This window comes from Achroia grisella, unplaced genomic scaffold (assembly GCF_030625045.1).
Source record: "Achroia grisella isolate CSIRO2021 unplaced genomic scaffold, CSIRO_AGI_Agris_v1 utg782, whole genome shotgun sequence".
NCBI classification, from domain to species: Eukaryota; Metazoa; Arthropoda; class Insecta; order Lepidoptera; family Pyralidae; genus Achroia; species Achroia grisella.
Window position 1 is genome coordinate 273517 of NW_026713022.1, and position 22905 is coordinate 296421.

The window sequence follows — 22905 nt, forward strand, 5'->3', positions numbered from 1 at the left end:
ATGTGGTGTATTTTTCATTAACCCGTTTAAATGTTTTAATTGGAGGGACAAGCAGTCGATTGCAATATATAGGTATAAGCAGCAAGTTATGCTTTTAACAGCATTATTATATAGCAGTATTTACAATTCTAATTCGTTACACTCTTTTAAAATGTCTCTTCGTAATAATTGGAGGAATATTATGTTTTTAAAATGACTAAAGTCTCTTCAGCCTACCTCCACTATTTTTGTAACAATTGAATAATTTATATACCTAATTAATAAAACCTAAATTTGAATGTGGAATTAATAACTACTATGATAGTCTATGATATATAATATATTTAGCATAATCATGACATCGATAATCATCAAGGAGATGATCATCGATTTGTGTACATAATCTTCAAAACTGTCGACCGTTATACGGCAAGTCAGTAAATATTTTTATGGCATGTCACTAAATATTTTTTCTTTATGTAATTGTAATAATAAACAACCTGAAGACCCACCCTACTGATGGTAAGTGATAACGGTTCCCTACATACATGAACAACACAGGTGTGTCACATCAATCTAAACCACGGAGATATGATGTTACAAGACAACAGTCATGCGTTGCTGTTCTAGAGGATTAAGATGTCATGCATGCTGTAATTTTTTGCCTTATCTCGCTCTTCAACCAAAACATATCGTACAAAGGATGCTGCTTGAAATAGACGAGACAAAGGTAACTGCGCAAACGAAGTGTACTTTATTTAAGGGAATAGCCAGGATAATGTTTTCTGTTGACTATGCTTTTAAATTTTGGGGAATAGTAATAATTTCTGCAGTTTGGTGGATAAATAGAATTTTAAGTTTCGATATAATTAGAAAATGCGTGTTATAACTGCGCTTACGCTTCCTATGTATTTTTTAACTTTCACAGGTTATCTTTCCATCCGTATGTTTAAACATCTGGTAAATAATAATTCATATCTGTAATAATATTATAAAACAAAATCCCAAACCAGTTTTGTCTATATGTTTGCGATAGCCTTACATTACTAAACAAATTATAATGCGATTTATTTATCAACAGAGTAATTTCAAAGGAAGGTTTAGTTACAATATAATTTTCTACAACCCTTGCGAAACCAGGGACGGTCTGTAGTATATTAATAAAACAACACTTAATTGTGAGATTTTATAAATACCAATCTACGTTATGTAGTTTTGTAATTATAAAATACTTCTGTTTTATACTATATACGGTGAGTGGAGTACGAGTAGTTGCAACATTTGAAGTTGTTGATACGGTTATTTTTTTCTTTTCCTTAAATTATTTATCACAGTTCAGATAACATACCCATTGAAAGATATCGTGACATATTACTAACGACTGTATATATTTATTTAGTTATGTAATTAAAATTGTATTTTGATAGCAAACTAAATTTATCGATTTATTCGTATAAACTGACAAGTATATATTTAATATGTAATAATAATAATAAACTATTATTATATTTTTTATTGGAATGCCAAATAAGCTGACGGTCCGCCTGATGGTACCAGTATGTGGTAAGCCGCTAATATACTAAAACAGTAATAAAGACCATATGAGGGGACGTCCGTGTGTTGCTCTGCCGAAGACTAAGAAGTCTTTCATCCTGTAATTTCATTGCCTTCTTACAATCTTCAATTAAAACAGAAAGCTAATTGCTTAGTGGTTGAAACAGGTGAGCCCGTGGTACTCTCATAGATAACTTTTTAAATAGAGTCTATCTCTGTGATATACCGATGTCCATCACATTTTTTTTTTATTTCCTGGTGTCCATAGACTGTACAATATATGGTCTACGGACACCAGGAAAACGAATAGGTTAACGAAAAAACGAATTTACTAGTAATTTAAAATTTTAAAAATAAGTTATATTTAATCTGCGTTTCGCAGAAGATGGAAGTAAATATTCTTTTATATAAAATTACTAATTTCTTTGTAATATGGTTAATAGGTTCTAGAATTGGTTTTCTTATTTCAAGTAAATAATATATTTTAAATAGATCATATTATACTATTTGTAAAGCCGAAATAGGAAGCATTCAGAATGTTATCTAAACTTAATTCTTTTAACTACAAGTGTCAATCACGCATACGACTCGCCTGGTGTCAAGCGACTGTAAACATGTCAGTGACCCTCATTTTATGAACAGGGTGCTTTAAGAACATCCGTGTTGGAAACCCTCATAAATGTAATGACGATTATTAAGCAGTCAGACAGGTCAATTTAAAGATGGCAAAACATACATACATCTGGATATTTACCTAGATGATTGACACGTTAATGTCATTTTTTTGTATAAGTAATATAATTCATTCTTTTTTATATCACTTATTTTTGATATAATCATGTTTCAGACTTAAAAAATGAACAGATTCCCAATTTAAATATTTGTCAATGAATTAATTAGGATATTTTTTAACCACCTGTGGTCCCGTAGGTGGATAATGAAGGTGGATAGCGATGGTCCTTTTTATCACACTTTAAGTTTTTGTCTTGACTTAAATTCATGATATTAAGACCCTAAATACTCCCAAATGGCTCCCTATTCATCTTCAACGTGAAATGCATATCCTTACCACTCTATATAACATATACTCTATAATCCCAACTCTCCATCGTACCTTCGCTCCCGGTTTCAATTACTACCTTCTCCAACCCGTCCAAAACGATTCTGTCAAGTCCAGTCCAGAATGCTAAAACTTCGCAGCTGTAGAACCCATTTTATGGGTAACTCGTTCTCTTTTCGAGCTGCTTCTTTGTGGAATAAGCTGCCCAAGTACATTCAAGACAATCTTTTCATCACTACTTTTAAAAAAAGATTAAAATCTTATTTCCTCTCTACCAATACATGAAGCTGTTTCAAAAACAATCATCTTATTAATATTTAATCGCTTATTGTATTTATGTACATGCTTAGGTCGTTATGTATTTATATAGTCATATATATATGCTTTGATATACTTAGTATAGTATCTGGTTATATATGTATTATAATATGTAGATTTATTAACTGTACATAGTAATATTCTATTTGTGTATTTAGAACTCTTGCACTACCAGTATCCGCTAAATATGTCCACTGTCACAGTGTTAGGATGGCGGGAAGAGATCTCTTTCAGAGATAAGCCCACCCTTGCTCACATTTTTATTTATAAATATGTTGTTTCTTACAATGTATATAAGTGCAATAAAGAATATAAATACAAATTTTGTACGGTATGTACAAACACAAGTCAATTAAGGCTCGTCTATTTTCTTGAATATTGAATATCACACAGTGTTACTGATTAATCGAGTACAAAACTACAATAAAATTGTAGCTGCTTGTATGAAATTAGAAATTTATCATCATCGTTCTTCCGTGCTTTGCTTTTATAATTTGGGAAAGGATAGAGTATTGTTTTTTGTCCATTCTGTATTGACTAATTATCCCTTTGGACATTGAACATTCTATTCTTGAATCCCTATACAGTATCTACCTAAATTATATTGGTACTGTATGTTAATTTCTTATTATTTTATATGTTTTACAACCGTCGTGATAATAAGTAGAATGGAAGGGATATAAGCACATTATAATACTACAGGTATGATACCCGTACTGTGCTTATGTTTGCTCTTAAACTTCAACGGCCTTATTACAAAAAGATAAACCTGGTTTAGCACTAGTAATAAACCATTCACCAATATATTCCTTATTACAAAATGAAGTTTATCTCTAAATTGTGATTCGTCTATGGTCTAAAGTTAGACCTGCGATGCCCCTAGTTTAACAGTGGTCTAAATGCAAAAATACAAACTCCATTTTAAAAATTCTATTGTAAGTTGTAGTTTTTGGAAAAATATTTTAACTAAATTAAAAATATATTAACTAAAAATATTTAAAGCAAATTTTACGACAATAAAAATATATAAAAGACGTTATTTGTTATTTTTTCACTCATTTGACTTTGAAATAGTCACCATTCGAACGATCCAATAAAAATATCTCGCCGTTCCTTTTCTCCGTATAGGACTCCTACTTGTAATTTAAAACTGATTTTCAGCCTAATAGTACATTAATAAATATTATATATTAATGAAATAGTTATAATGAAGACATAGATGAATAGAAATAAATTTATTTTTAGTTTATACATTTTTCTTTGAACTAATATTATTTTTGATCTTTTCAGTTTTCTGGTAAAATGGAACGTAATTGTACGGTGACAGACATGAGTGACTGATTTCTGTATGGAATACATAATGAACGATTTAACTGTAGTACTAAGTAGTCCTCTGTTAGATCTGGATTCGTAATAATGTTAGGTTTATTCCAAGTATTAACTTCAGGAATGGTTTAAACCACGACCATTTAGACCACGTTTCGTCCGAGTTTTAACAGATTTTTTGTAATAAGACCGTATGTGTTTTAGACCATAACACAGAGGAAATAGTATTATTCTCTATTTTGTATTTTTTTAAACTACAACTTTAACAAGTATTTAACTTATCACATGTTAAATGGCCACTTTTACCAAATAAAATGCTAATTTTGCAGAGCTATGCCTTAAAGTTACCCTGCAAAATTACAATACAGTATCAAGTACATATTGCAAAAGAAATTTGCGCCTGTTCTGAAATCGTTCTTAGAATAGTCGTTGTGGGAAGAATAACTATATTACAGTAACAATAATAGTACGATACTTCGATATGGAGCTAATATCAGTAATATAAGCATTTGTTTAATGGAAAGTCTTTAAAACCGCATTATTTCTTATTTAAACATCATTTATTGTAAAGGCTCCCTCGATTGCACGGTGTAATGGAAAAATATATCGATTTTTTATTTTATTTGTAATACTTTATAGAACATTGTTAACTCGGCTTTGGAGTAAGATTAAATGCCCAGAATATAAAGATTTTGGCACACGTACTCAATTTTTCACATTTATTTTAAACAAACTTTTGTCTATTTCTACACTATTTTTATCACAGATATGGGTTTGAATAGATATAGCAGCTTCATCTACTATTTTTATCATATATATTGTCGCTAATACGACCTAGCGTTGAAGTGCCTATTTGGACTTCGCTCATATTTTAACTAGAAGTTTCTGCTCATTTAGACAGATATAATTTATAGATAGTTATGAAACTCATTAATTTAAGATTTGATGTCAAAAGGTTTAGGCTGTACACAGAAGTAGTACTTATTACGATATTTTGAGTATTTGCTAGAAATAGTACGTAGCAGAGAAGTAGCTTTTGTAAAAATACTGATACTAGAAATAAAACAATATCTACCTAGTATCTAACTTACGATGTTTATGTCAAATTAAGTCCCAGCATTTGCTTAAAGAATTTAATTTTCATTGTTCTTTAATAATTTTAATAAATATATTTGTTTTACTAATTTACAAGTATCTACCGACTGTTGCTTATACTGATAAAATAGAAGGGAGCAGTTATCGCATTAAGTGACAGGAAAGACGTAATGACATGAGTCTTTTATGCTTTATCTAAATGTGAATTACTAATTTAAATAGATTACAGTACAAAAACGTCTATTTCAGTTATATGTCATATATTGAAAATAAGGTGACCTAATGTTGTGTTTTTTAAATGGCTTGAATTTCTTTTTGTCTTGTACAGAATAATTAGAAAATTAATAATGAACAATTTCAAAATGGTCTTTTGTTTATATTAGTAACATTCGTACGTTCTGACCGAATGTTACTAGTTCAATTTCGTCTACTTAAATACCTTCAGAGCTTAAGTTTTCTAAAGTTTATTATATCGATTATAAGGCTGTAAATATAGTACCAACTACTACCATCAATCTCAGGTTATGTGTGTAAATTAGTACCTACACACGAATTCTATTAATGTGAGGTATTTATATATTGACCAATCAATAAATGAATACCTCACGTTAATAGAACTCATTTATTTTAAATTAATCCTTGATTAAACATATAATATATATGAATTTGGAAAATATATTTGAATGAAAAATTTAAATAACTACTTATTTGAATTTTTCTCATACAAAGTACTTCATAAAATTACAAAATATTATATGTCAATTCACAGTAAAATAAAGTAGTATTGAAAGTTATAGTGGTAACCGATGTAGTTAGATATATTGTTAATTCAAAACACTAACTAATGTAAAAATATTTGAGTCAAGGGCACAGAAAAGATAACTCTAATGCATTCATTGACGATTCGTTTGAATTCTATAATATCTGTAAAATGCATATATCCGTATTGTAATTGTGTCGTAACAGTTATTTTTAAAATGTATAGAAATATTATTTTTAGTACATTGTTAACTAAATAAAGGAAAATTATTCGAAAATAAAGTTAAAAGTTGTCTCTGAAAAGAATAAAAATTCAAAAAATCATAACAAATCTATTATTTCACGCAGGTATTTACTATATTGTGATATTGTTTTGTAATTAATAAACAGAGTTGTTATAATTTCTTGTCTTTTTAAATTAACAACAACTCAGATAATGTTACCGTCGTTAATTTTTAGTACTGCTACTTGAGTTAATTCATTGTATACTAATAATAATATACTTAAATTATGAATTATTCATTCAGGTTATTATGTGGGATTATCGCGATAATATCGTTATATGCAGATAAAAAATACGTTTGTTAGATTAATTTATACTGAATGAACAATACAATGTTATTGGTTTTAATGTTGTATGAAAAAGATACTCACGTGTCACTCTTATCATAAGTAGGGAACGTCTGGTGAGCCAAATCCTGCAGTGATGAGCTCGTTTGTGGCTCGGCTGAGATACCTTGAGCTCTCTGTTTTCTGGGTCCTCTGGACCCCCTCACATACTGCTGATAAGGGAACACGCTCTGCAATTTATCCAACTGCGAGCGTAGTTCTAACATCTCCTGGTCGCGTTGCTTCAACAACGCCTCCAACTCCCTAATTCTTTCGACTAGGGGCTGCATATCATTAGTTATCGTTGCATTAGCAACACAATTCTCCGAGTCTGTATTCATCGCGCTCGGAGTCCCCATTATACCATTTATTTCAGCTTCTCTATACGTTTCGCTCAACGCTCGTCTGTCTCCGTTGACTGTAGGCGCCACGGTAAGCGCTCCTCCACCTGTATTCACTACCGACCTCGGCTCATCGTCACCAGCAGCTCGCTGTGACGATCCAAAGCAGAGGTTGTCGAAACACACGCGCATTCACTCGGCTACCGAGCACTGCACAGAACCACTGGGGATCCGGGTTACACTTGGGTTTGTAAAGTTAACGCGTTTGTCCACTAGCACTATGTTTTGTAACGGTTTGTGAGCACGGTTTAGTGGGGAAGCGCAGGATGTATGTGGGCTGGCTGCGTGCGAGTCGTGCGGCGCGGGCGCGGACGAGCGATACAGTGCAGATGCGCGCACGCCGCCTGCCTCTTGTTGTGCCGTCAGCCTCGCGTGCCTCTGCGACACCCTGAAAATTACATTTTGTTATTCCACATGCTTTATTTCACCTGTCAAAATAAAACACTAAAAACATGTAATATTACAATTAAAGATTTGTGATTCTATTTATGGTATGGGTTTCATTACGTCAGTGTTTTAAAGATTCAAATATCCTCACCGTTTCTTCACACTACATTTATGAGAATATCATGTATTTTAGACAGTTTTAGAAAACTTAAAGACTGTACAAATAGAAACTTACGCAATAAAAATAAGCTAATTTTACCTAAATGCCGCCTGCACAAAGTCAGTAATTATTCTATTAATAAACTGCCAGAATCTGCACTAAATCTGACAGAGAGGCAATTCAAATCTTATATTAAACAATTTTTATGTAAGAAAGCCTATTAATAGACGAACTAGAAGAAACATATGTAATTATATAGCATACAATATAAAATTGCTTTCTTGATTCAATTATTTTAGAAATATGAAAGCGTAGCGGGTTTTGTATTAATTGCCGCATGCACATGTGAAATGTGAATTTAAACATCAGATGGCAATTGTGAGTAGCTATGACGTGGTCTGGTGTTTTGAGTAGTCATGCTCACTAAAATGTCCAGACTTGTGGCGGCGTGGTGGGCCGGGTCATTGGGCTCCCTAAAATATGGTCGAGCGCAGTGATTTATCCGTCATATGAACGGGTGCTGCTTGTAGGGACTGGTCTGCTCTAAATGACTGATTTCCTCTTATTAATTGTTTAACCAGTTGGTTATGTATTCAATATTTTTTTCTTTTTGAGTATTTAATTGAATTAGTGCTAATCGGTGGTTTGTATTCACACACTTAAACTTAAATTGTAAGTTATTATTTAAAAGAGCAACACACAAGTTTCTTGCTTGTTCTTCTTGTGATGAGACAGCATTCCGAATGAGCGGTAGATTAAAAAAAAAAAAAAATGTTTGACTATTCAAAAGTGCTTCAATGTAAGTTTATTTGAATAAATGATTTTCTATTCTATTCTAAAGATTCCCATGTCGTACAGAATTTTCATAACTGGTCTAATATTAAAATTTTATTAATATTGAACATGTCATTAATAAGTAAATAAATAAAAAACGCTCACAACTTTGAACATTGCCACCAAGTTTTAGGCTAAGCAAATCTTGTATTATATTATTCGGGTCGACAATGCGTACTTACGTAGGACGCCTGAAACACTGTAGGGTGTCAAGTACTTGATATACACGGTATTTGAGGATTATCTACGATATATAAGTAAATATTATATATAATTAAATAGAACACAAATGTTCGAGGGATCGAACCGACGTAGTACTAGACTATATGCCGCTACACCACCAAGGTTATCAATAAGTGACTTTATGCATTTTCCATTGCAATCAGAAAATACTAGTAGATGTCGATTTATAGAACCATATAAACATACAGATATAATAATATTGTTTACTGCACTCGTTATACTTTTGATTATCGATGACGCTCCGTTTGCTACAGATTAATATTTCTTAAGTAGATGAATTTGTTACAGTCTGATAACAGGCTTAATTGTAATATTAAAACATAATAATAACATACATAAAGAATAATATTGTATATATTTTCAATTATTACAATAACATCAATAACGATTACCTCGGCTAAATCCATTAGTCATATAAGTACACTAGAGAGGCACCCTGACGTCGATACAAACATATAAACCTTTGTAAGTTTTGTACCTATTAACATAATATAGCCCATATAACCCATGTAACAAACAAGACCTTTCAAACAGTGATAGAATATCTGCAGGTATATCTGGTTTACTTCACTTTAATTTACTTTCGTCATAACAAGATCTATCGACTCTTTATAATATTAGCATAAATAGTAATATAAAATACTTAATTTCGAATAATTATCTATTAAGAAGATAAAATATCAACATTACTATTATATTTTTTTTAAAAAAGCTCACGACACGGTGTTCACGCAAGCAAAGTCACAGTAAACAGATAGTATGTAATATATTATTTTGACAGATGTTAGCTTGGCTGCGATAACTACTGGTAAGACTATATACAAGGCCATGTCAAAAATATCCAAGAATCTCTTCCAGTTATATCTATAAACCCATTTTCGTAGATAAGCAAAACAATGAAATAACATAAACATGTCAAGAATTAATGGAAAATATGTTACACATTATATCAATGACAAATCTGTGATCAGTGGTCACCTGACTAATGACGAAATTCACCACATGACCGATAAGTTATCTGCTACATAACATCTTTCTCAATATCTAGTCAAGACGAGTTTGTGGAGAGAAATTGATTATAAGGATGAATTAAGAAAATCCATTTTTTTAACAATGACAACCTTAATCAATATTTTAAGTTACATACAATCAATATTTATGATACAACAATAAGAAACAGAAGAAAGAATAATAAACCCTCTATAAACTGGCTTTAAAAAATTCAGTTGAGTTTCTTGCCAGTTCTTAGTTGAATCTGTACACTGAATTAAAAATATGAATAAAAAAAATTTGACGCCCATAGTCGGGTAAAATGTCCTACATGCATAAATGATTTTTCATTTGATTTAATTTGATTTACCATACACTATACTACTACCGACTTCAAAAGGATTTCTTTCCAATTTTTTTATATTTTAAGATTATAAAATTCGGGAATTGAACCAGCACCCAACTAACTCCAACCTCGGCTACGTGGATTTAATATAATGCTTATATATTAATAAAGGGTATACCATCCCAAAAGTAAAGTACAAACAATACTCATGAAACTAAAACACTCAACAAAACAAAATTCTAGGGATTGAGCTTCCACGAATTTCTAAAAACATATTTTCAATTTTTCACTTTATTCCTAAGGAAATATGTTCCATTTTATGAATATATTCACTCGCTTTTGTTTTAGTACCTATACTTTTTATTTTAATGTAAATTCGATTTCTAAGTATACTCTGGTATTAAAGGTACTAGGACTTCTAACAACTATATAAAATAACCACTGATAATATGAATAATGCTAGATGAGCCCATAAAAACTCATGGTAGCTGTGAGGAAATGGATGCAACTAGCGGATGGATGCGCATCGTCATAATTTCTGTCATTAAATTCACTAACAGTGACCAGACTGAAATGATGATGATGATATTATAAATATAAGTTATGTTCAACACAGCTCCAATAAATATATTTTAAACTTTTGATGAGCCTCTCCAGGCCATACTCTTACCTTAAGTTTTTTACATTGAAGTTACATAGTTCAACAGATACAGTAAATGCTTTGAAATTCTAAACTTTTGTAGCAGAAAAGTCACTTAAATCACTTGTATTTTTTTAAAATTGTTATCTTATTTACTATGTATATTTTAAATACTTTTTAGTATTCATAGAAGCAGATATATTAAGATATTGGACGCGTGTCAACTGTTTTAAATTTATTTGCAATTACCGCCACCTGTTTCTTAATTTGTATCGGGCAACAAGATCCCGCTAACTGCACTTGAGGTCGCTGTATTACTTTATAGCTTGACTGGATATTAGAAAGTTGCTAACCATCTATCTGTATTTAAATTATTAGACATATTCTTTAAATTCCATAGATTCACAAAACGCTGTCCATGAGGCCATTGGTTTCTGAATAGGTACAATGTTTGTTATATTGCTCACTTTGTTTATACATTTTATTTCCATATCTTATAACTTGTGAAAACTTCAGAAGTATTTACAAGTAGATAAAACGTGATTCAACTTGTTGGGCTATATAATATAATATTATTTGTTCAATAGTTAAAAGTATAATTACTTAACGATCTATACGAATACTAGCTACTCGCCCCGGCTTCGCACGGGTGTACATGTATTGTATATATAAACCTTCCTCTAAAATCACTCTATCTATTAAAATTCTACCACTTCAATCCGTTGGGTAGTTTTAAAGATTTAAGTATACATAGGGGATAGACAGCGACAGCGACTTTATTTTATACTATATAATGAATTGATTATGAATTTAATACAAAACTTATAATTGTTCTGTTAAATACGTATATTTTTAACGTAACTGGAATGGTATACATATAAGTATGACAGGCTCACAACATATATCGAAATGTCCATTCTATCTTTAATATTATATGAAAGTATATGTATCCTGTAATTTCAATATAAAAAATATGGCTATTTTTGGACGTGTATTTGAATATGATTTTTAATATCCATATGTATAGGAAATTATAAAAGTGTCTCTAAATTCTTGTAATGAACAGGTGTTCATAATGAAAATGTACCTACCTATTCAGAATTATCAAATATAATTCTGAATTCTACTTTTTCCATAATAAAAACAAAGTTTGTTATATTGTAATAATAAGTAATAAACATATGCATTGTATTTAGATAAGTGTATAAACCATTAATGACTACAATAATCATTGGATTGAATTATTATTATTGTACATAGAATTAATATTATTACGATTAGAGAACGAATTATCCTAATCTATATTATTGTATAAATCAAATTTGATTATAAGTGCGGTAAGTAATCGTAGGTTCACAGGCATTTAGTTAATTTGAAATGCCTGTGAAGTGGCAATCTATTGAAATTCAGTCATTTTCCTAATCTAAACTATATTCTATCTAAATCTCATGACTAATATCTTCAAATGGCAAATTCACAGTGACAATTACAAAATTTGTTCAAAATCAGTCCATTCTAGTCAACAGAATCGCAATTCTGGTAATGTTTGTAATAATTTTAATTAGAGAATTGATTTTGGTGACACTTTTGAAATCAACAGTTTACTTCCGTGTCTATAATAAATTTTACTATGGATATAATCCAATTTTTTGCAAGTATTTAATTCATCCGTGTAATTGTCACAAGCATAGGTAGAAATTTAAAAATATTAATGAAAGTAGAAAAATAACAAATACTGTACAAATTATATAACAAATAAACGAAAGAGTATATGGTTAGAATCCTCAAAATAAAAAAGTATATAAATTGAAAAATTTAAATGTAATCGTTTTCAACGTTGGTTTAATAAAGAAATCTTGGTGTGACGTAATAACTTGCAAACCTTACAAAAGGACATTTGAACAGCAATAACTGTTAATTGCTATATTATGGTGCTCTCTGATAATGCGTTAGAAACATTTGTAATGCCATTAACTTCATGGATAATAGGTGTTTACGATAATGCACGGTACACGAGACAAATTTTCCGTCCCTAACCGCATTAAGATCAACACTTGCCAATGTCAATAAATAACTTAAACCTACAGTATAAAATTATAATATTAAGTTACTACCAACGTTGAAAATTTTACAATGGATGCTAAATCCATAACATACCTATTTACTGATATATCATAGTATCATTCTATCACAACATCGGGAAGTGTTGTGATAGAATGGTGGTTTGAAATATTTTCAGTTAAAGGTACTAAAATTTCTCTGTGAGTTGAAAATACATCTTTGGATGAAATAAATAACATGAATTATCATAATCTTAGATTCACGATAGGTAATGTATGAAATAACGACGATACTAAAAATACAGATCCAAATATATCGCATAAAAATTCCACTCTCCTTAATTTGGTATAGAAAGTTTAGTTTATTGCTTCAATGATTGGTGGATTGTCGGAGTTAAATATATTATTAATAGCCAAAAATAAGAACGATGAAAAATAAAAAATTGACGGTGAAAATATACTCATTAAAAATAAGTCAACTTTCAATAGCCCTATTATATAAGTGTGTGGCCAAGTGTGAGGCACGTAGCCAATATAAATTAGAAGTGTTTTCATTATAAATCAAATTAATCAATCCAAGGTTCATGGAGACTGACTGTCCAAACATGGAAAGATTTTCTTTTAAAAAGAGAAATATTAATGACATACATAGGTAATGATATGATAATGGTAAGCAACCTTACCCCAGTTTAGTTAGTGGGTGTTCTTGTTCCGTATTAATTGTTCATTTCCGGTGGGTGTACATAAATATCTATAGAAGACAATATAAAGGGTACCTCATATACACACAATCATGAGGCGCTGGGTAGGACAAAATGTCAAACTTCCAAGGTCTAAAACTTCTTTATACTAACATTAAAAATATATAAAGTGTAATAGAACAAATGTATCTGATTATATTTCACTCAGATATTAAATAACATAAGATTCTTTTCATTATGATTCGAGAGAAAATTATCAGAAGTAAGATTATGTACAACCGAAACGGCTTCTGTTTTTTTAAGTGTTAGTTAAACAGCTGTTTTCTTAATTTTGTAAATATTAGAAAAAGTTTTAAATAAAAAAGAATATTTAATAAATAATGCCTACTGAAAAGTCATAATTTATGTATAAAAAGTAAACATATTAACGGTGATAGCTAGGTCATGTTCAATTGTTCCTTTTCCACTTTCATGACAGGGTACTGTATAAAGCTATTTATAATTGAGTTCAATAGCACACCCGATAGATTGGGCGACAGGTAGTACAGTAATAGTAATTTCATATGAAATTCATTGTCAAAACAGAACAAAGGTAAATATTAAGTTAATCACGTAACCACGCGGTTTGTACGAGGGTTTAAATGTTTTTGTATATGTTAACATACATACACTAAACAGCCTGTGTTATTATACATATCGCTTAGTGTATATTATCACCAATTTGATTGATATCCGCCACGAACTCCGTTGACCGATTTATACAAAGAATATTAGAAAAATAGGTAACATAAATATCTTTGTTCTTATTAAGAAGGATACGATTATAATATTCTCGATATGCTGAATGAAACTGTGTATGGTGACAATTTTATTATATTTTCTTGACCAATTCCAGAATCATATAATTTTGTTAAAGTACTGACTAAATAAAATTTCATGGCAATACAATCGAAAGCTGTCAAATGATATTCTTGAATACAGTCATTCAAATTAATATCTTACAATTATTAAAATACAAAATATTATTTCATTATTTATAAATATAAATAAATATTTATCTGATATACAAAATGCGCAGACTTCACTTGTGGTAAGGTTTGTCTGCTGGACTCATACAGGTCCTCTGCTAAACATTCCGTATATTAAAATTGGCCAAAACAATATAAGCCAATAGAAAAATAGGTAATTCTTTTAATGAAATAAAATTTTATTCATCTTTTTAATGATTAATAAAATTTTATTTCAACATTTATTCTACAGAAATTAATCTATATTTATCTTTCAGTGGTTTCATAACTTAATTATTTGTAACAGTTCAATTATACTATGGTATCTATTATAATGTACCTGTACCTGTTAATTTTCATTAATTTATCATCATTACTACAGTACTTAGCCACGGACAAGTGCGTGCTCATAGCCTTATGCATAAACGTCAATCATTTTCAACACAATAATTACAAGTGACGCAGTTTTCTGAGTAATTTTACATAATCAAAAGCTTTACAATTACAGTTTTAAATTTGGAATTTAAGAGCGTAATTGTAAAGCTTTTCATAGAATTAATAAGTGCTATATTCAATTAAGAGACATATAAAACAAGTGAACGAGTACCTCTACATATACATACTTTTTGGAATATTGTTTTAGAAAGCGGCAGGTATATATATAGACGTTTACGTTAATTTACTTAAACTCTCTTTAATCTTTAATACTCTATATTTAAAATATATTAGAATTCTCCAGTGACGATAAACAACAAAAATATAATATGAGTGATGGTTTCCTTCCTTGGCGACTCGAATCCTCATTATATATTTGCAGCCCAGAATTTTCCGACCTAGACTGTACTTTCGACAATAATTACCTTTTTATTTTTTTTTAACAGATACAAATTAATGGCTCTGCGTAGAGATTTAGTAATGAGGATTAAAAAATAACTGATATGACTTTATCCGCATCCTACTTCCACTGGTATCCCGGACGCGTATACTGTCAGAGCATTATAGCACCATTCTTATTCAATATAAAATTAGTAAATAAATATTGATAAAGATAAAATAAAAATATTTAGGTAATAATTTAAATATGAATAATAGTAAAATGAATTTATACGACCCTATTATCCAGTCAACACCTGCAAGGCTTTATTAGAAGGCGTGTACTGGAGTGAAACGTGAATACTTAACTATTTTAATGTCATGGTAAATCATCACGACGATTAGAGTAAAATATTGCAGTGTTGTTTCCTTCAATCGCATAGAAAATATATTTTATTAACTATTACATTAGATGGGTATTACATTATCCGATTTACAATAAAATATTATATATTTACCTAAAATTCATAAATATCTTGAGTAGAAGTGATGGATTATTTATTTTGTTTATTTCGAAACTATTACAGTAACATGTTGTAAATTAAAATATAAAATGATACGATTTTTAGATTTATATATGTGTTAAATTTTCTCTGGTGATGATTCCTAGGTAGAGGAAACAATGAAATTAAATATATTTCTGAGTGCCAATGACTTGTTTCGCTCGGACTGTTTCATTTGATTGTCTGTGAAATAGCTTATGTCTATTATTTTTAAAGCGCGAAATTAAAATTATTTTATCATGTACAGTCACTTATACGTCGTTATTTTTATCTGTATCCCTAGTTCCCTACTGAAAAGTTAGGCTAGTTACATTAGTTAAGAAGAACTGACAGGAAACTTCACTGATACATTACTGTAAGAGAACGACAAAATTATATGATAATGTAATAACTCCATAAAGCTGTACACTCTGGCAACTATTATATACTCTGATAATGTATATATAATATATTACAATATTTATAGTGCAAGCATTTTCCTCCATTATTACCATACTGACATTATTTATTATAATAACTATTTCACATATACTAATGTAATTATTTATAAACTCATTCGACCTGTCGCAGTTCATTTTTAACTAACTATAAATAGTAGTATATATTTATTTGTAGAAACGAGAATTCAAATGAAACCAGTTTACTTGAAGTTGCTAAAGAAATATGGTATGCCATTAATTAATGTCCATAGCCTTTACCGCTAATTAAACAGTAACATACACAACAAAAAAATACTATGAACCGAAATAAGAATGAATAACGATATAATTTCTAAATAAAATACTGTTATTTTTTTTTTCAAAGTAACATTAGCATAATTATCTTGTTGTGTGTGTGTCTGATTAAGTAAAAAACATAGTAAACATTGATAAATTTCATCTTGATAAAATTTCTTCCTTAATTTAATTCATTCAGAATGCAAGAAGCATTCTAAACTTAATAATGAAATTCATTTTTTTTATAAATAATTAAAATAATCTAATTAGAGAAATGGAGAACTCGCCCTACCCTATAAAATTATTTCAGTTTGCTACATTATATTCACACTAATTGCCAAATGTCAACTTTAACAAAAAAAAATATTAAAAAAAATATAATATAAAAATATAAATATACATTATAAGCGATTACCAACGATAATAATTATTGATATTTTATATATAACATATAAATATTATATCTATTTCACTACTCAGAAAATGTCTGACTAACATATATATCGTAAGTTTTGCATCTTACAACAATACTTGCAAAGGAGACGCCCCACTTTATGCTTTTTTGTGAGGCGACATTCACTGAAATTAGGACTATTTGCTCATCATCAAGTTATTTGTGGTATGACTGACCCGTTGTCTTAATATTTACAATTATATTCTTAGTCTTTTTATTTTCTCTGTAGTCAAATATTAGTGCCGAAGAGACTACATATAACTTTCTGCAATCTTTAAAAACAAATACCGTATTTTTCAAGATACCTACCAGTATTTGACCCAGCTAGTTCATTACCGAATCCATTAGCAAAATTAATTTATTGCTTTAAAAATCTAATGATTTTTACAGGGACTTTATCCACATGACCGTGATAAATGGTATTAAATTTCATTCTCCATCTCAATTACTATCTATAGCCTAATGTATTTAATAGCCTAAGGTACTTGTCTATTGACTTACATAATATATTTACAAAAAAAAAGTTATTTATAGCAGTTATCCAGTACATATATTTTATGTCCTTTAAACTTAGTTATATTGTTTTACAATTATGTAATGAGAATTATTTTCCACAACCAAATTATTTTCCATACAGTTTATACCTATTTTTATTTTTCATAGATGAACATGGAATGGTTCATATGCGTTGGCGATACACAAGTGATGGATGGTAGCGATAGCATGATCAGTCAATAGTTAGATTGCTTAAGTCAATGTGACGAATCCACCAAGATTTGACTACGATGGTTGATAGCTATGGGTCTCTAGTTGCGATTATTAGCAATCCCGTCTCTTCTCCCATAATGTAATAATAAAAACTGTACACGATAATGAAATCTCTACGCACAAATGTTCCACCATGGTCCTGGACACGAATATTTATTTGTTGTTGATTTAAACAAGTGACCAGATAAAGTATCTTGTCATGGTTATATTTACCACAAGTTGTAACTCTCTCCTCTTTCCCATCTATTTTTAGACTGGTTCAATTAAATCCAATTCCACACCGCCAATGCGATGTCACATGTTCAATTATGTGGTTTACAAAGTCACTAGTCTGCCGCGGCATTTAAAGAAATCGCGTTTATTTAGAATTGAGAATAATTGCTCTTCATTGACCAGCGTTATTTAACAAAGTATGTAACATCCATTAACTTTATTATTATCTGTTTGGAAATAATATTCTGTTATTTAAAAGCTTATATCTGCTGTTTTCAGCTTTAATAGTAAATGCTGGAGTATGTCATCATGGAAAGGAAAAATATTAAGTAGACACCGTTTTGTTGTTGTTAGCTATTTATATTGCTAATAAAAATTGTATGTATTATTTATGTTTTAAACTGCATAATTAAAACGGTTTTAATTTTTTTTCACAGTTGTCTACAATTGTATAGAAATATAGCTTTAAATAACATTTTAATTTCACACTCACAATTTATTTAATGTGTAGAATAATATAAAATATTTTATATAACAGCAAGAGAAATAGTTGGACTGGCGGACGGATATTTTTTTATTCTAGTATTATTGAACAATAATATTCTACTCATTAGGGCACATTTCTACTTCTACGAGTATACCTCTAACCAATGCCCACATAATGTTACGTAGCATTCCTGAATTGTCAACATTATTGCAGTGGTAGGTACGTAGAAATAATGACTTTGTATCATTTATAACCATTTATCAATGTTATTTAGAGCAAATGTCAGTAGAACCACAATGGAAATAGATACAATAGTTGCACTGTCAATAGTAAATTAAATGCATAAACACATGACCGCAGCTTGGATGACTGTTTGTTTATATTTGTACATACAGCCTATTACATTCGAACTAAAATCAAACTTAATTAATATTTATTGACTGTCAATTCGGACGCATACAAACAATCTAGTCATAAGTGATTGAAATAAAGTGACTAAAGTAAGCAATTGTGACTTGATAACTGGGAAATTTTAACATATAACTTAAAATCATCATGCATTAAATGAAAATTAAATCTATGTGTTTAATATTTATTTTTATACTACGAATGTAGCATACGGTCCATCTGATGGTAAACGGACGCCTATGGATGCCCGAAGCGGAGTTACGTGCGCGTTGCCAACCCTTATAAACCTTATGGGGTTCTTGAAAATCCCCGTAATCTGTCAAGAAAACCTTTTAATATTACAATATTACTTATAAGTTAATTATACTATAAAGTTAAGTTACATTTACAGTGCATTTTCCAAAGTTTGTAATTTTTAGTTAACCCAGTGTTATACTAGGCATGAGATATGATATGACTTTATGATTCTAAACCTACTGCTACATACATATATACTACACAATACGATACAGGGCTCCGTTGTTAAGGGTATACCAAGCCCAAATTTAGGAAGAATACCCATGACGCTGAATCAGTTTCGCTTAGAAATAAAGTAAAAAAACACATATTTGGGATTTTCATATAAAATGAATTATAAAAACATATTAGCCTAATGACGTAGGTAATTTAATAAAACTGCATTTGAATAACTAATATTAGATACCTATTAGTAATATAACAAAACTCGCGATAAATTAATAAATACATAATACTCACAGTAATACGTCAATTTGAAATGAAGTGTGAAGAAAATGTTTTGACAATGTAACTCAGTAATCGGAAACATTCTCACAATGTAATAAATATTAATATTCTCCTTTTATGGAACCTTCAAAATAATTTCGAACCACTGTCCTCTGTATCCGGGTGTTTCAATAAAAAGGCCGTTTCGGCATTTGATTGACAGATTCCTTTCAATGAGGTGTCGGCAATATGTTGAGTGGGGTCTCTCTTTTAATGTTGCATTTAAATATGAATACAAATCTATCCGCTTAATTTACAGATTATAATTATAAATAATGAAATAAATAAATACAAATAAGTAAATAAATATTTTTTTGTTTCTTATAGATAAAGAAATACGCAACCTCTATGATCTATAACCACAGAATAGAAAAGTAAGCAGTTCTGTTTTTAAAACTATGAACATGCTCAAAAATACATACATATATATATCCCTGATTTGTCTTCACAAATATAGGTGTTTTCTAAGGAAACTCATTTCATTCACAAACTTTCCTACATATCAGGCAGGTACTTTTTACAATTGAACACTCATCGGGTTTTCATGATGTCTATAGTATTAAAAATTATTTTAAAACAAATGAGAAATTTAGGACCTCCTTAGAACCACACTAACGTTAATTTGATATTTGTCTTACTTTTTATATGTAATAGGCTAATTTAATTCAAATACTTTGTAAACAGATTAATCTAAACAAATAAATAGAATTAAATTTTCTATTTGTAATTTTAAATTAATCAGCTTTTCACTAAGTGCATATGAATGTATACGGTAATAACATCAAAAATATATATTAATAGGTACATAATAGTTAAATTCCACGCAGACGAACTCGAAGTTAAGTAATAAATAAAATATAATCAAAATTAAACATTACTCATAATATGATGAATAAAATTAATTAAAATTTATAAATTTTATTCATCACATTATGAAGATTTAATAATTATTAAAATTCATTAATTTCAAATTTGTTACAAACTAACAGCAACTTTGTTAACGTAAAAGAGCCCAGGCCGAGTTGATTTTTGTAATGCTTAACGATGACGCATATGCGGTCTGTGCCTCATTTAGCGAGTGAGTTGTAATTGAAACCTCGTGATATGATACATAAACCGTACATATATATAATATTACGCGCGAATGTATTGAGGTTCAATCTACTATACATTTTATATGCCTGTCTCGTTACACGATAGTTTAAAACTGAAATCGAGGTTCTATTATGTTTCTAGCCTGTTTACAAAAAAAAATATTACGTTTAATTAATAATTCAGTTTTACTTAATAAAAAGTAACATCAAATTTAGCACGGCCAATAAATATTATTATTACCATAATAATATTAAATTTACAATTATTACAATTACAAAAATATACATTGACAAAATTTCAATTTGATATAGGATACGTACAGCAAAAAAATATTTTCGCATAAAAATACCGTCGAATTGATAATCTTATTTTTAAGTCGGATGGTAACTGCAATATTATTGTGAACTAGATTATACCCGCGACTTCGTCAGCTTTTTGTTTGAGATTAAATTTTACTTATGACTATTTTACATAACCTCGATATTATTTCAATTATTCTGAATAGTTATCTTTTATAATTGACGGATGTGCATGATATGTACGTACTGACATAAATATATTAATATTACAATTGAAAACTCCTATCTAATCTTAATCAATTAAAAAGATAACGGTCATTGATCTCTGTATAGGACAATTACCTTTTTGTTTTTACACAATAAAGGCAAATATATAAAGATTTCTATTTTCTTACAGAGTATCTATTTGGGCTTAGTATAGATATAGTTGTGAATAATTGATAGAGAGAGAATATAAATAATAAGGATTTTAATACAAAAATGCCAAAAATAAAGGGAACAAAGTTTTGTTTAGCAATGGTCCTAACCTACGTAACAGAGAAAGAATCGCAGATGTATACAAGTTTGTGTATGTAAGTACTTACACCATTTCTCAATATGTCAAAACTGGCCATAAACAAACTATAAAAGTCAATATGTGAAAGTGTTGAAACGTGAAAGTGTCAACTAGTCCTAATCTAGAAAATGTAATAATAGGCTTATATTTTTAGTTACTTTTGTTTGTAGGTGTAATGTAGGTTCTATTTTAAAATCGGAACTGTTTTATTTTTTCTTTATTTTTACATATACTGATCTATATAATATCATAAAACCGTAGCGAGGCGAAAACTGTCGGTTACGTAAAAACCGCTTTAGGATTTAGATGAAATTTTCTCAGAATATATTCTTACTATAAATGTGGATAAAATATAGGCTAAAGAAATCTATTAGGGATATCTTTTAATTAATAACACTACATAATACATACTTAATTTAAATTTAGTAATTAAATCTTATTAATTTTATAAACACCATAGGTATATCATAAAAACTGAATCGATTTACTCGATCCTTTGAAATCTATTTAAGACTTGGTCAAAATACGCCGTTCAAACATTTATGTGTACCATATAACTCCTAGGGCTTATGTAGGTTTAAAGCAGTAACAGTTGTGTGTGTCATTAAAACCAGTGATAAACAACCAAGTTCAATGGCTTAATGTACCTTCCGACTCACTTTGTGGATTTACTTTAATTCCACAAAACAAATATTTGAAATTGAAATATCTTATATTATGTACCAAAGCAGGATTTAGACTCAACCGTACGTGAAAAACAACAATATATTTTGTTGTTTTCAAATATAACAAACAATTTCCTTATTTATTATTACTGCGTAATTGTATATTATTACTGTGTACTGAGTTATTTCAGAAACTTAGTAGTGTCTTTTTGTCAAGAAGTAAAAGAAAATATTATTCCAAAAATAAATAAAGTAAAATACTTATACAATGTATATACATAATTCCCATGTATCCCCATCCCGTCCCCAGGATATCGTATAGGCTATTATGAATACAAAGTACAAATAGATGGAAAAAACAAAATAAATTTCTATAATGCTATGTCCAATTAATTATCTAGCTGATGGTTATGGTTATGGTTCCTAGTGTCAGGAGTGACCCTAGCATTCTGCAGTAGGATGTTTATATGAATTAGTAAAGATAAAAATAATGGGCTAAGATTAAGTGTGACATTCTACATATTTATACTGCTCATAACTGTCAACAAACTTGACTAACTATATTAAACATGAATTAATGTTTTACTTTCTTAGTCAAGCAGGTTCTATTTATAAA

General features: G+C 29.5%; 1 protein-coding gene across 2 annotated transcripts in view; it reads right to left on the reverse strand.

The window, feature by feature from the left end:
* The window catches only part of LOC131851319 (cGMP-dependent protein kinase, isozyme 2 forms cD4/T1/T3A/T3B), a 120909-nt gene that overhangs the window by 72849 nt on the left and 25155 nt on the right, over positions 1-22905 (reverse strand). For both annotated transcript variants that reach the window (XM_059201806.1, XM_059201807.1), the window contains exon 2: positions 6746-7489. In XM_059201806.1, the coding sequence (XP_059057789.1) occupies positions 6746-7233 (488 nt within the window). In that variant the 5' untranslated portion in view covers positions 7234-7489. The remainder of the gene's footprint in view (positions 1-6745; positions 7490-22905) is intronic.